This window comes from Nannospalax galili, unplaced genomic scaffold, assembly GCF_000622305.1.
Source record: "Nannospalax galili isolate Female #2095 unplaced genomic scaffold, S.galili_v1.0 scaffold19, whole genome shotgun sequence".
NCBI lineage: Eukaryota > Metazoa > Chordata > Mammalia > Rodentia > Spalacidae > Nannospalax > Nannospalax galili.
In genome coordinates, this window is record NW_008342110.1 from 837,619 (window position 1) to 851,650 (window position 14,032).

The following is a 14,032-nucleotide window of genomic DNA, read 5'->3' on the forward strand; positions in this document are numbered from 1 at the left end:
TTAAAAAAAAAGAAAGAAAACTATCATTGCTATCAAGTTCTGTAAAACCTTCAAAGACACATCGGTTAAGTTATCAGGAAGACATCTAGAAAATATTCTCTAGCTCATTTTGGGGCCAACACAAGGAAACCCAAAATAAAGGATAATCTAAGACACATCGGTTAAGTTATCAGGAAGACATCTAGAAAATATTCTCTAGCTCATTTTGGGGCCAACACAAGGAAACCCAAAATAAAGGATAATCTTAACATTAATTTCATCCTTCAATATGAATTTTAAAAACTTACAATATTAACTGACCAAGTCTAGAAAGTTGGGAAAATATACCTAATTAAGTTGGGCTTATTTTAGGGATGCAAACATGGCTTAAGGGCAGCAAACTGATCAAGATATTTCACTGTAAAGATCTCAGGGGACAAAAAATAATAATTAGTTGTCAAGGCATGGTGGCACATGCCTTTAATCCCAGCACTCAGAAGGCAGGGGGATTGAATAAAGCCATCTAGTTAAATATCTACCAAAAAAATTAGGCAAACATATTTAAGGATAAAATGTTGAGAGCATCCCCTTTAAGATCCTGAGCAGTGCTCATGATCACACTTCTGTGTGAGGAGGGGACGGCATTGCAATTAGACAGAGAAATAGAAGTTATGAGGTCTAGAAAGAGAAAAACAAACTTTAGATTAATTTTGTATCACACATATGCATACAAAATCCTTTTATAAAATTAGTAAGAAATTTAGTTCATAAACTAAGTAATGTTACCATTACTTTTTAATAATGTGTTTAGATAGAGAGTGCCAGTGAAATGGCTGTTCTTGAACAAGCAATATAGGTAAAGAATTAAGTACATATCCAGTCTTTTGTACAAACTCTACTTAAATGTCTGTAAATGGTTAAACAAGATAATTTGCTTCCTAAGGAAACACTCCACCTAAGAAGTGAGGAATTGGATAATTAGAATATCTTAATTTTGCAAACCTCCACTGTATCAAGACAGTAATCATCAACAGCCATTTCTACCCACATCTACTATCACCACAAACCATGGAATATGATGAGCTGGATGTCAGTTCATGTTTCTGGGTTTAACTACCGATTTACAGGAAATATAAATGAGGGATAAACAGGTTAATCAGCACTGTAAGGATTCAGTCAACAAAATCTAAACTCAGGACAGTGACCTGATTTCTTCAGTATATACAATCACAAAGAGAAAGATAAGAACAGCATGGAAATCATATGATTCTTAACAGACCAATCAACCAATGTGATATGTGGATATCAATGGATCTGGATTCAAACAGCCCATCATTAAAATGAAGAAAAGAGGATGAGATAATTGGGAAATTTTGAACACACTACCTAGATATTGCCTCAATAGATACTTTTATAAAAATTTTATTTATTGCTTTTATTTTATGAGTGTATTGCCTGCATGTGTATAAGTGCATGTCATACAGTGCCTGCAGAAATCAGAAGAAGGCATTGGATTCCCTGGGAACCGGAGTTACGGACAGTTGTTAGCTGCTGTGTGGTTGCTGGGAATCAAACCCAGGTCCTCTGCAAGAACAGTTAGTGTTCTTAACTGCTGGCTCATTTCTCCGGCCCCAATAGATATTACTTTTAATGATTTGAGTTATTGTGATTAGTTTTTCTAAAAGAGTCCTAATAATTCAGAAAGACATTTTGAAATACTAATACCAAAACTAAAACCACGAGCCATGTGCAGTGGTACACCTTCATGAGGCATCATGAGCTCAAGATCTGCCTCATCTGCAGAGTAAGCTCAAGGCCAGCCTGGGCAACTTAGCAAGATCATGCCTCAAAGCAAAAGAAAAAAAAAGAGGACTGGGAATATAGCTTAGTGGTAGAGTGCTTACTTACATTGTGCGAGGTCTTAAAAAAAAGAATCTTTTAAAGTTGTATGAGCTAATGTGATGCAAATTAATAAAAAATTCTAAGTTTACAGACCATCCTCTAAGAAAGATGTCTTCACCTAAATGAAAGAAATAAACATTTTAATGTTGATAGCGTTGTGCTAATCCAAAGCAATTCTAGAATGTTCCATAAAGTTTCCATTGACATTAAGGAGTCAGTTAAAATTGTATTCTTGGCAAAATGCCTGTAATAAGTTTATATTCCTAAATAACAGTGACAAGGCCAGGGGCCCATCCTATCAGATACCACTTCTTACCATAACTGTACAAGCTATTAAGACACTGTGTCTTGCAATAAGGACAGATAAAAAGATCAGTGGAACTGAATATAGAACCGGAAACGTGTTTGCTGCTGATCAGTGGGGAACAATTAAGCTGCTTCATAAATGGCATAGACATGGTTAATTATCCATGTGGGGGAAGTTGAATCCCTACTGTATACCCCTCACTAATGTCAATTCCGGTGGATGGATTGCAGTAGTGTGAGAAGCAACATGATGAAATTTCTAGAAAATATAGAAGACATCCTTTTGGGATTTCAGGGTAGAGATGCATTTTTAAACATAATAGAGAAAGCATAAGTCATAAAGGAAAACAATGATAAATCAGCAACATAAAGACTGAGAATACAGGTTCGTCAAAAAATACAAGGGGAGCAAAGACAAGCCTCCAGTTGCAGAGGACGTTTATACTAACAAGTGAAAAGAACTCATTTCTAAGATATGCAACAAACCGCTACAAGGTTCAAAGGGGGAAAACGGTTAAGGATGTTAGCATTTTACAATGCAGAAGATGCAAGTGACCCATAAACATAAGAAAATAGTCTCAGTTTCACTAATAATTGGGAAAATGAAATTTAAAATTACACAGTGATTATCATTTCACACAAACTGCACTTACTAGTCAGATGTCTTCAAGTGTCAGTAATAATGTGGATCTGTGCAACCTGCTGGTGGGAATGCCAATAATAAAAATAATACCACAATACTAGAATATTCATATCAGCAGCTCAGGGACCCTCTACAATGGGATAGAGCCATCGTGATTCACTCAGATCATGGGGTGCAATGTGGTGGTGAAAATGAATGACCCGAGGCTGCATGCATGGACCTGCATGAGCTTCAAACACGGTGCTGAGAGGATGAGCGAGCACAGAGTAAGTGCGGAAGGCCATCCATATGAAGCTCAGAGGCAGTCCACGTTAAATGATAGGTTATTTATGAATAAAGCATAAGTGGTAAAACCATAAAGAAAAGCAAAGGATAATAAATGCCCAGTTAGGGACTGTGTGGGAGGGGTGCTCTCAGGGAAGGAAAACAGGCTCCTGGGTGCTAAGAATGTCCTATTTCATAACCGCTGTATGGACACACAGGTAAGTGCTTTACTAACCTTTAAACTGTACAGATATAGTTGATATATTTCAAGTATTGAATTAGATTGTTCTTGCCTTTCTAACTATAATCTTGGAATTTTACAAAATCTAACCTTGAAAGTCTCGTATTCCACAGCAGAATCCTAGACTCTGGCACATTGATATCTCCTTAGTAATGACCTAGCCCATTTTACAAATGAACTCCAGAGAATGAGGTAACTTTTTCAAACACCTGAGCAGAAGAATGGGAGCTCAGACAAAGGTCCAGCAACCTGCAAGGCCGTATATTCTTTCTTTGGCACGTGCTGTAGCTGTGTGTGTGGCCTATTTCGGGTGCTGTATTACAGATACATCTATCCTGCATTTTTTCAAAGCAGTTCCAAGTTCACATAATCTGTTCTATTTACTGTCCAACCATATGACCTGATTTGGGTTTTGGTTTTCGGTTTGTTTTTTAGTCTTTGTGAGTGTATGAATACACATGGCTGCCACATGCGGAATCAGAAAACAAGCAAGAGTATGTTATTCCTTCCCTTACACCTTGTTCAAGACAGGGCCTCGTTTTTCACTGCTGCGTGCACCAGACTAGCTGGCTGCACACTTCCAGGGGATCTCCTGCCTCTGTCCCTCATCTTGCTCTAGGATCCAAACTCATGTCCTCATGCCTATGTGGCAAACGCTTTACTCACTGAGTCATTTTCCCAGCTCCAAATTGTTGATTTATTAATGAATTGATTAATTTTTTGGTATTTTTGAGACAGGGTCTCCCTGTAACCCCAGCTGTCCTGGAACTTGCTATGTAGACCATGCTAGCCTCAAACTCACAGAGATTCTCCTGCCTCTGCCTCTCAAGTGCTGGGATTAAAGGCATGCACCACCATGCCTGGCTAATTAATTGATTTTTAAAAATTTTGTGTGTATGAGTGTTTTACCTGTATGTATGTAAATGCACCAGGTGTGTTCATGCACATATAGAGGCCAAAAGAGGGTGTCAGTTCCCAAGAACTGGAATTTTAGATGGTTATTAGCCATTACATGGGTACTAGAAACTGAACCCAGGTCCTCTATAAGAGAATAGCAAGTATTCTTAACTGCTGAGCCATCTCTCCAACCCCAGTTGCTTTTTTAATCAGCTGACTTTTACATGTACTTGTGCATGTATGTATGTGTGTATGTATCTGTGTGTATTCCATGTGTGTATCTGTGAGTATATATATATATATATATATATTTGTGTATCTGTACATGTGCGTATGTATAGCTGTGCATGTACGTGTGTGTGCATCTGTATCTGTGCATGTGTATGTGTGTTTGTGTGTGTGTGCCACTGTATCTGTATGTGTGTGTCCATGCATGTGTGCATCTGTGTATCATGTGTTTACGTCTGCAGAGAAATGGCTGCCCTGAGGGTGCTCATCCCACTGGTTCCTCACTGTCATGGAAGGTCCGCTCCGCCTCACATACATCTGTGTTGTTCCTGCTTGCTCCCTGCCTTCATCCCCTGCTCCCCGCTGAATTTCCAGGAGCCACTGAGATTCTTATCAACCTCTACATCCTTTCTACCAGAAACTTCCTCCTCCAGCTCCTCAGGGGAAATAAAGGAACTGATTGTTCTAAGTTTTCTGATGGCCTCCTGGCCTCCTGGTTTGCTCCACTGGGAGAGGTGACTCTGGAGGTGGAGTTGGCAGAGAAAACAGAGGAAAGAAATGAAGGGAAAAAACAGAAGCTGTTTCCAATGAGGCCATAGGCCATGACCCAACTTATTCCATGAAGCAATTGATCCACCACCTGCATGCCCAGAACAGCCTGTGCTCTGCCTTTGCCTGCTCCTGAGCCCAGGCATTGTTCAAGAAGATGAATTCCCATGATGCTTGAAAGATGAGCCCTTCCCCACCTCCCACCACCACTGTCTCCACATCTGCCCTGCCTCTCCCAACCCAGCAAGACTTCAAACAGAACTTAAAATTCTCAGACACATGGCAAGCCCCAAGCTCTTCTCATGGGCCCACAGGAGCTCAGTTCTAAAAGAAAAGCTCCACCTCTTCAACTTACAAAGAAGTAAACTGAGGCCCCAGGGAGGAAAGGGCCAAGCTTAGTGTTATTCAGAGGCTTAGTGGCAGTGAGAGACTAGAGTCCAGTGATCTGATTCCCAGATCACCCATCTTCCACTGCCAATTGAGCCTGCCTCCAGCCTACAAAAGTGAGCAAACACTTGCGAGATATGTTTGGTATGTACCTGGAAAGCTCTTCTGTTTTTAACCTGGCTTCTTTTGCGGAATAGCTCTCTGTGTGTGATGAAATAGTATTTACTGAAGTGATGTCACAAATGCCAGGCTGGCTCCTCAGAGCTACAAGCTTGGAAATTATTTTCTTGGTTTCCTCACTATTGATCACACTTAGTGTTTAGATCTACTACATCCTCAGAGAATCCATGTCAAAGACCAGAGTACCAGCTGAGTAGTGTACAGAGAACTGTAACTCTGCTGGACTAGTTTGTGCTGTCTGGCCAACTCTTTCCCACCCAAAGAAGATCTGTGTGGAAAACCAACCTACCACTGATAGGAGCAGGCTCACAACAAAGGGGTCCAATACTAGGACTCAAGGCTTTCCAGTTACCTTCCTTTGGTTCCTGACTGACCCATCCTGGTTTTAGCCGAACCGGTGCATTCACCTGCTTACTGTGTTTCCATTGTCCCTGGGAGCCATGGGTTTCCATGGAAGAAACTTTGTATTTTTCCACTACTTATGTGTTCATTTCATAACTTAACTTCCTATTAGAAAATCTTATGTTCCACACATCAATTCCTTTGGTGGGAATTACTCCCCCAAATTTCAGTTGTTCAGGTACCTACAAATCCACCTGTTTTTCTCTTATCTGACCTCTGTTTATTTCTTCAAGAGATACCAGCAGGAAGGAATCTTCCCAATCAGTATCAACTTGATTTCTCTGAACCCTGTGATAATCAAAGTGTGTGGTGTTTTCAGGAATAGAATCTAACAGTTGACTTCTGGTGAGCATCCAAGAGTAATGGCAATATCTTGTATTGTTTTGGACTCTCCAGGACCACTCCATCCCCATGCCAACCAACAATTAAAGAATAGATATCGCACACCTGCAAAACCTGAGCTTCGCAAACCAGCCTTCCTCCTAGTAGTTGGAACCATCTTTTCCTGCATGACTTCCTTCCGCTCACTAAGACTCCACTCTGTTCTAGCCCCACACCACACAAAGATGACTTGCAACTTCCTGACTCTGTGCGCTGGCTCAGCTGTGCTGTTGATGCTTTCCTCAGATGCCATTTCAACCAAGGAGCCTCCTGTGGTCACTCCCCCCATTGATAGGGTTTCCTTTCTCTAATTCTGAGCACTTACTGCCTGCACCTACCCCACAGCCCAACACCCATGATGCAGGGTATCTTCTCCCTGTCGACATGTTAGGTTCTTTGCAGTTCAGAGACTGTGTATTTTGCATTGCTGCTTTGCAACAGACCAACCCTCTGTGGCTACAGCAAGGACAGATCAGGAACTTCAGATCTTGTATCCCATTGACAGCCTAGTAGTTATCTCCTGTTTGGGATTCTGAGCCATAGTCTCCATGCTGCTCTTGACCTGGTGGAAATTCAAGCATATAAGCAAGTTCCCAGGAGATTTTCAACTAACTGATTTTTCCTCCAATTTCTGATATCACCGAGTTGTGTGGCATGGTGTGAGTCTTCAGTGTATTGAGATGACTGTACAATGTCAGTGGTTCCCAGGGAGTATGCACTGGAGTCATCTGGGCACTGTGCAAGAATGCAAAGCCCAGGCCCAGCCCCAGCCCCTGGAAGCCCAATTCAGGCCTAGGCATCTACCTCTGAAGGAGCCCCAGGTGGCTCTGATACAGGTGACTCCAAAGGTCCATGAGCTCTGACATGCCAGCATTCTGTGACTATCCATGACAAAGTCAGACACTACCTTTCCCCCAACTTCCTGCTTGCAAACTCTCCCTAGACTCAATCTGTGCTGTTTCTTTACTTGTTTCCCCCAAGTGTGTGGCTGTGGCCTGGCCCAGTCAGGCTTCTTCTTCAAGAACCAGGAGTATATCTGCACCCAGGACTACCAGCAGCTCTATGGCACCCGCTGCGACAGCTGTAGGGACTTCATCACCGGCGAGGTCATCTCAGCCCTGGGCCGCACCTACCACCCTAAATGCTTCGTGTGCAGCTTGTGCAGGTGAGCAGGCCCAGGGAACTGGGACCCTCTGTGTGATCCCCAGAAGAGGGAAAGATATGGCCTTTCCCAGGCAGTTCAGGGGCATACAGGCCCCTGGAATTCTGGAACCTCAGGGGTGGAAGGCTTTGATAGGCCTATGGTTCTTCAAACCTTGCAGCCACTCCTTTCTGTCACATGCAGTCCAATGTCAAGTGCTAGCTTGTCCTGTGACAACTAGCAGCATGCAAAGCTGAAACCCTTGCTCAATGGTCCATTTCCCTTCAAAAAGCCCCCAGAGAACCACTGGATGCCCAGCCCTTCAGAAGTCAGTCTGGAAGCCAAGCATCTGGCCCAGGCTCCCACACCCTCAGCCACAGGAAGCATAAGTAAGTCTGGGTGGCCTTCCTCCATCTTCCCAGCACTGTTGGCAGAATGACACTGCCAATGTAAGCCTCAGTACTGGAGGTCAAAACCACTGCGACCTGGCTGGGCTTTCGTGAAGATGTGTGAGATGGTATCTGCAGAGTCCTGAGCCCAGTGACTGGTCCACAGTGTTCATGTTCTTTCCACTCTGATAGTCCTCCAACTGCCCTCAAGACATCTCCTCCCTGCCCCCTCCCCACCAGGTATCACAGTCACTTGTTAATTCAGTGAATGTGCATTAAGGAGCTGCTACATGCCAAGCACAACATTAAAAAGATGAAAAAAAGAAGACCTCAGCTCTTCCCACAAATGTTAAAATTTAATGGCCATCTCTGATTAAGTTATAAGTAAAATGTGGTTTGAATTCATGTGTACTTTTATTTGGGAGAAGAATTTGTTGATTAATTCTCCCTATAAAATAATCACTGGTTGGTTACCAATTAGAGTAACCGAGACTAATGGAAGACTGTGTAAATAAAAAGAAAACTGAGCCAGTGAGATTCATGTATTCATCTCTTAAAACCTGGGCTCTGCATCTTGGAGTCCCTGACCTATCAGGAGTCGAGGAGTATTCATGCAAGGTGAGGTTTGTGTCAGGCTCCACGGAAATGCTTTGGTCTCTAAGGTCATGCTGCATCTTTTTATCTTGAGCAGTGGCTGGGCCACATTGAAGGCACAGCTACCCAAACTCCCACCCTAGAATTCCCTCCATTGTCCCACATTGCCGATAAGAGAACAGCAGAGCAACTGGAAGCCTTTGTCGGGGGTTAAGCTCAGAGGGACAGGTGTCCCAGACAGGAACAAAATCAGCCACTCGGTGGCATTAATGATGCTGGAGATCTGCATGCAGTTTATAATTATGCTGGAGGCCGAAATGCAAACTTGAGACACCTTGACTGGGGAAGCATCAAATTGGGGAATTGGGGGACAGGGTTAAGGACTGATAACCTTCCCATTGGAAAGAGGGTCTTGAGAAATGTCTACAGAGTGAAAAGAACAAAATTTTGGCAAATCTGGGCATTGGATAAGCTCTTGTTACATGGGGATAGGATGACTGGAATGGCAGAACGGCGCTGTGAGGAGTGGGTTGTCTCTTCTGGTTGCAGCTGAGGAGAAAAAGCCCACAGGTGTGGTATGATTTCCACTATTATGTGATATAAATGGCCCAATAGGACCTCCAGTTCTGGCTTCCTGGGCCTCACAGAGTGGCTTAACCAGTGTCGACACAAAAGCATAACTCTCACCTCAAAGAGGATAAGAGATAGTTTATTCTGGAGCCAAATATGAGTGACCATGACCCGGGAACACAGATTCAGGTTACCCCAAATTCTATGTTCCAGCATAACAGTTGCCTTACATTTTTATAGTAACAGAACAAAGAAGTCATAAATCAAGACACTTTTCAAATATATTGGAGGATACATTCAGTAGGCAGGTCGCAGCAAAATGAGGGATTTTTTACTATAGATCTCAGATGCTATCTGATGACACCTTAGTCTTTTGATTGGTGACACTGGGTGGTCTGCTAGGATAATACATTCTAAAAGGTTTTTATCTGTTAGTCACAGGATGTTAGATCAGAAACAGAGGTAGGTAAGAAGTGGCTGTTTAGGGGACTAAAGATGGCTGGGGATAAATGGTAATTAGACTCTGGACCTGTAACATTCCAAACTCTCCACAGTCTCTGGAGTGATAATCAGTTGGTCAGCCTTGCAGGAAGTTCAGTCCAAGGTGCAGGAGTTCTTTTGGGGAACTTTTCTTTCACACCAGCCTGTTACTATGAACAGCATTTGTTTTTGCCTGATGCTCCAGAAGGCAAGCCACACATGTTATCAGAGTCCCTAAGCATGAGTTGTCAGGTCACCAGTACCCACAGAATCCTCAGAAGAGGAGGCATTGACTTTCTTCCCCATATCTTTGCAGGAAGCCTTTCCCCATTGGAGATAAGGTGACCTTCAGTGGTAAAGAATGTGTATGCCAGACATGCTCCCAGTCCATGACCAGCAGTAAGCCCATCAAGATCCGTGGACCAAGCCGTGAGTCCTCCCTATAGACACCTCCCTGTCCATGAGTCCCCTGTCCTGGCACAGCCAGTGACTGTCCCAGGCCAGGAGGGAAATGGGGGAGGTTCCCACCCTGGGTGGCTCCTGAAGTGTGACCCAGTTGGCATGTAGCCCAGACACAAACCCCACAGCACAATGCAGGGAAGACAGACTGCTCGGCTGGAAGGAGCGCTGCCCAATGCCGCCTACTAGCCACTGGCCTGGATCTTTTCTAGGACAAGCAGGTTGTCTAAGCCGATGTCCTGGGGGGCACTGCAACATGATTGATAAGTGTTTTGTCACCAGTGGTTCTTAATTCTTATAAAACTCCACTAAGAATTTTCAGCCATGTCTCATGTAAGAAGTAGGGAGAGCCCTGGGAATACCCCCAAAAGCTGTACTGGTGCCTCACAGTGTGTGTTTCCTGGACTAGTACATGAGCTTCATGGATCAGCAGCTTGTGAATAGGCACATTTCTGGGCTCACACTGAACTTGTAGGGACAGAAATTAGTTGTCTTCATTCTTAGTGAGCTTAGCTTTGTGGCTGATTCATCTGCTGTTCCAGGGACTGAGAATACCATATAGTCATAAAGGAGGCATCTGCCATGCTGGAGTAGAGCTGTTTTATCACCAAGCCACAGATCTAAGGATCAAGAGTATGCCTGATTTGAGGAAGTCCATCTACTCGTGTGTGAAGCAACAATATATCTAAATCACTGTTCTTAAAAGACCTGGTAGGGCTGTAGACTGCATGTGCCCACAGACTCAGCCCCCTGGGTTGCCTAAGCCACATTAGACTCCAGTGATCTTTCGTGTTATATGACACTCTGGCTAGCCCCATCAAAACAATCAATGAAAACCCATTAGCTTCCTGTGCTGCATTACTGGGTGGGTGCAGGGGCAGCCAGCCATGGCACCAGCACAGTCAGCATGCTGGAGCTGCAGCTGACTGAGGATGGTGAGCCAAGAACACCCTGCATCAGCAGGCCTCGGCTCCCAGGGGCTCCATTACATACCTCTGCCCAACCAGGGTCAGCTAAGGGGAGAATCAGAGGATGGACCCCCTCCCTTACCTGCCATTCCTTTCAGTGGAATCATAGCTGTCCCTCAAATGTTCAGGGTCCTTCTTTCAGTGCCATTGATGATGCTCAAAAACAATTTGCTGCTCTAGTCAGGCTTCATCTCAAGGGCACTGAGTGCACACACTACTGTCTTTCACAACTCCTTGAAAGCACCATCCAGAGTAACAGAAGACTGGAGGCTGGGGTGAGGGTTGCAGCCCTGTGGCACACGGTTCTTGGGAGCCCAGAGGCCAGTGGTTCCATGTGTGTAAAGAACGGAAGGGAGAAAGCTTGAGTTGGGAGGCTCCCAACATTTTGTGTGAGACAAAGTGGTCTTGGAACCTCTCTGAGACTTGATTTATCTAGCTATGAAAACTAATGGGATCCTATATCATCCTCATGGGTGTTATAAAAAGCAACCATGGGGCTGGAGAGCTGGCTTAGTGGTTAAGAGCACTGAATGTTCTTACAGAGGACCCAGGTTCCATTCCCAGCACCCACATGGCAGCTAACAACCGTTCATAACTCCAGTTCCAGGGGAATCTGACACCCTCCTCTGACCTCCATGGACATAACACAGGTGCACTTACATACATGTAGGCAATGCACTCATACACATAAAATAAAAACCATAAATAAAATATTTTTAATTTTTTAGAAAAAGCAACTGCATCAGTGTGCAGGAATCAGGTTAACATACGTTGTAGTATAAGGAACTCCATTAATACAAAGTGAAGAATGTTACTGGCCTGGAGGGCATGATGGTTAATCTTGCTTGCCAGCCTGACTCAATTAGAAACACCTTAGGATAAGTAAAAGTCAAGGTTAACCATCACACACCTCTGGGTGTGTGTGAGAGGACATTTCCAGAGAAGATTAACTAAGGAGGGAAGATCCACCCTGAATGTGAGCAGCACCATCCCATAAACTGGAGGCCCAAATAACGGGCTGAAACCTTCAAAACCATGAGCTTAAAGGAAACTTTCCTCCATCGGGTGTTTGGTCACAACAATGAGAAAGGCTGGCTGACTCCAAGGTTTAACGTAGAAAGCATACCAGAGTAGCACTAAGAATAAGATTTCTTGGTCTGTCTTTTCTCTCAAGTGCACTGTGTATTTCTGTACTGGGATCTCTGGTAGGTAGACTTTCTCAACTGAGTAAAAGCCTCATGTAGAGTGTGTTCTAGAAGAGAGACTCCAAAATGTCTGCACCATAATTTTGCAGATATTAGTCGCTAAGGATGAGGGAAACTGAGTAAAGAAGAACAAGTGAGCCTGTGAGCACTTCCAGGGGACACGGGCTTTCAGCTGCTCTCAGACACGAAGGACTCCATCCATGGATCCACAGTGCGTATTTCATTGACATATTTTCTCCAGGGACGGTCATTGTCTATGGACAATGCAAGAGAGCCCCCTGACTGGAGGGCATGTTGGATGTTTCCTGAGCTTCCAAGGAAAAGAGGGGACCAAAGCCAGATATGAAAGATTGAGAAGAATATATCAGGAAAAGGACAAATAACTTGGATTCTGTAAGCTGCAAGAGTGTGGAGCTTCATCCCTGGAGGATGAATAAAAATGTTCTGGAAAAGCAAAAGTACTCAAAAGAGAACAAAGAGAATACTCATGAGTTGTCAAGAAGGAAAAATCATGTTATCATGGGAAAAAGAAATGTCTCCTCACAAATCTCATAGAGAAGAATCAGTGACAGTAGCAGCATCAGCATCACCATCATCACTATAGTTATCACCACCATAGTCATCACCATCACCACCACAGTCACCACTATCACCACAGTCATCACCATCATCTCCATCATCACCATAATCCTCACCATCACCGCCATCATCATCACCACAATCATCACTACCACTACCACAGTCATCATCAGCACCACTACCATCACAGTCATTACCACCATAATCATTACCATCAGCACTACCAGTCATCATCACCACCACCACCATAGTCATCACAATCACCATCACAGTCTTCACCACCACCACCACAGTCACTACTATCATCATCAACACCATGGAGTCATCACTATCACCACCACAGTCATCATCATCACCATCATAGTCATTACCATCATCATACAGTCATCACCATCACCACCACAGTCACCACCATCACCACCACAGTCACCACCATCACCATCATAGTCATCACCAACACCACCATAATCACCACCACCACCACCACAGTCATCACAATCACCATCACAGTGTTCACCACCACCACCACAGTCACTACCATCATCATCACCACCATGGAGTCATCACTACCACCACCACATTCATCATCATCACCACCACCACAGTCATCACAGTCACCATCGCGGTCTCCACCATCACCATGACAGCCTTCACCATAACCACCACAGTCACTACTGTCACCATCATCACCATGGAGTCATCAACACTACCACCATAGTTATCACCATCACCACCACAGTTATCGCCATCATCACCACAGTTATCACCATCATCACCACAGTCATTAATATAACTATCACTGCCACAATCATTACCATCACCATTACAGTCATCACTATCACCACTGCCATCACAACACTAGCACCAGTGCCATCACCACTAATACCACCATCATATCATCCAGCAGTGATTATTGCTATTGTCAGGCATTGCACTAAATGAATACTTATTATCTCATGTAATCTTACAAGTCTATGAAGGAGATAAGAGCACTTGTTCCATAGATGAAAAAACTAAGACCTAAAGACCGTAAATGACTGGCCCTATGGGGCGGGTCGCTGGACCCCCAGCGTGGTGTGTGTGGGCACCCTGGGGTCTCCATCACACCTGGCTAGTCCCGGCGTGAGTCTGGCCGCAAGCGATGTGGGGAGCACGCCTGGGCTCCCAGGCGCACTCACTCTGGATGTGGCCCAGGGTCAGGTGTGCGTGCACTCTCCCACCGTCGTTCTGGTCCCGCTGGCTAGCCGCTGGCGGGCCTGGCCGGCCCCCCCCCTCTGGAGACGGCAGG

The 14,032-nt window shown here is 44.3% G+C and overlaps 1 protein-coding gene across 11 annotated transcripts in view; it reads left to right on the forward strand.

The window, feature by feature from the left end:
- The window catches only part of Ablim3 (actin binding LIM protein family member 3), a 138,895-nt gene that overhangs the window by 66,758 nt on the left and 58,105 nt on the right, over nt 1-14,032 (forward strand). For all 11 annotated transcript variants that reach the window (XM_008837895.2, XM_008837896.2, XM_008837898.2 and 8 more), the window contains 2 exons: nt 7,341-7,524; nt 9,850-9,962. In XM_008837895.2, coding sequence (XP_008836117.1) covers nt 7,341-7,524; nt 9,850-9,962 — 297 coding nt within the window. The remainder of the gene's footprint in view (nt 1-7,340; nt 7,525-9,849; nt 9,963-14,032) is intronic.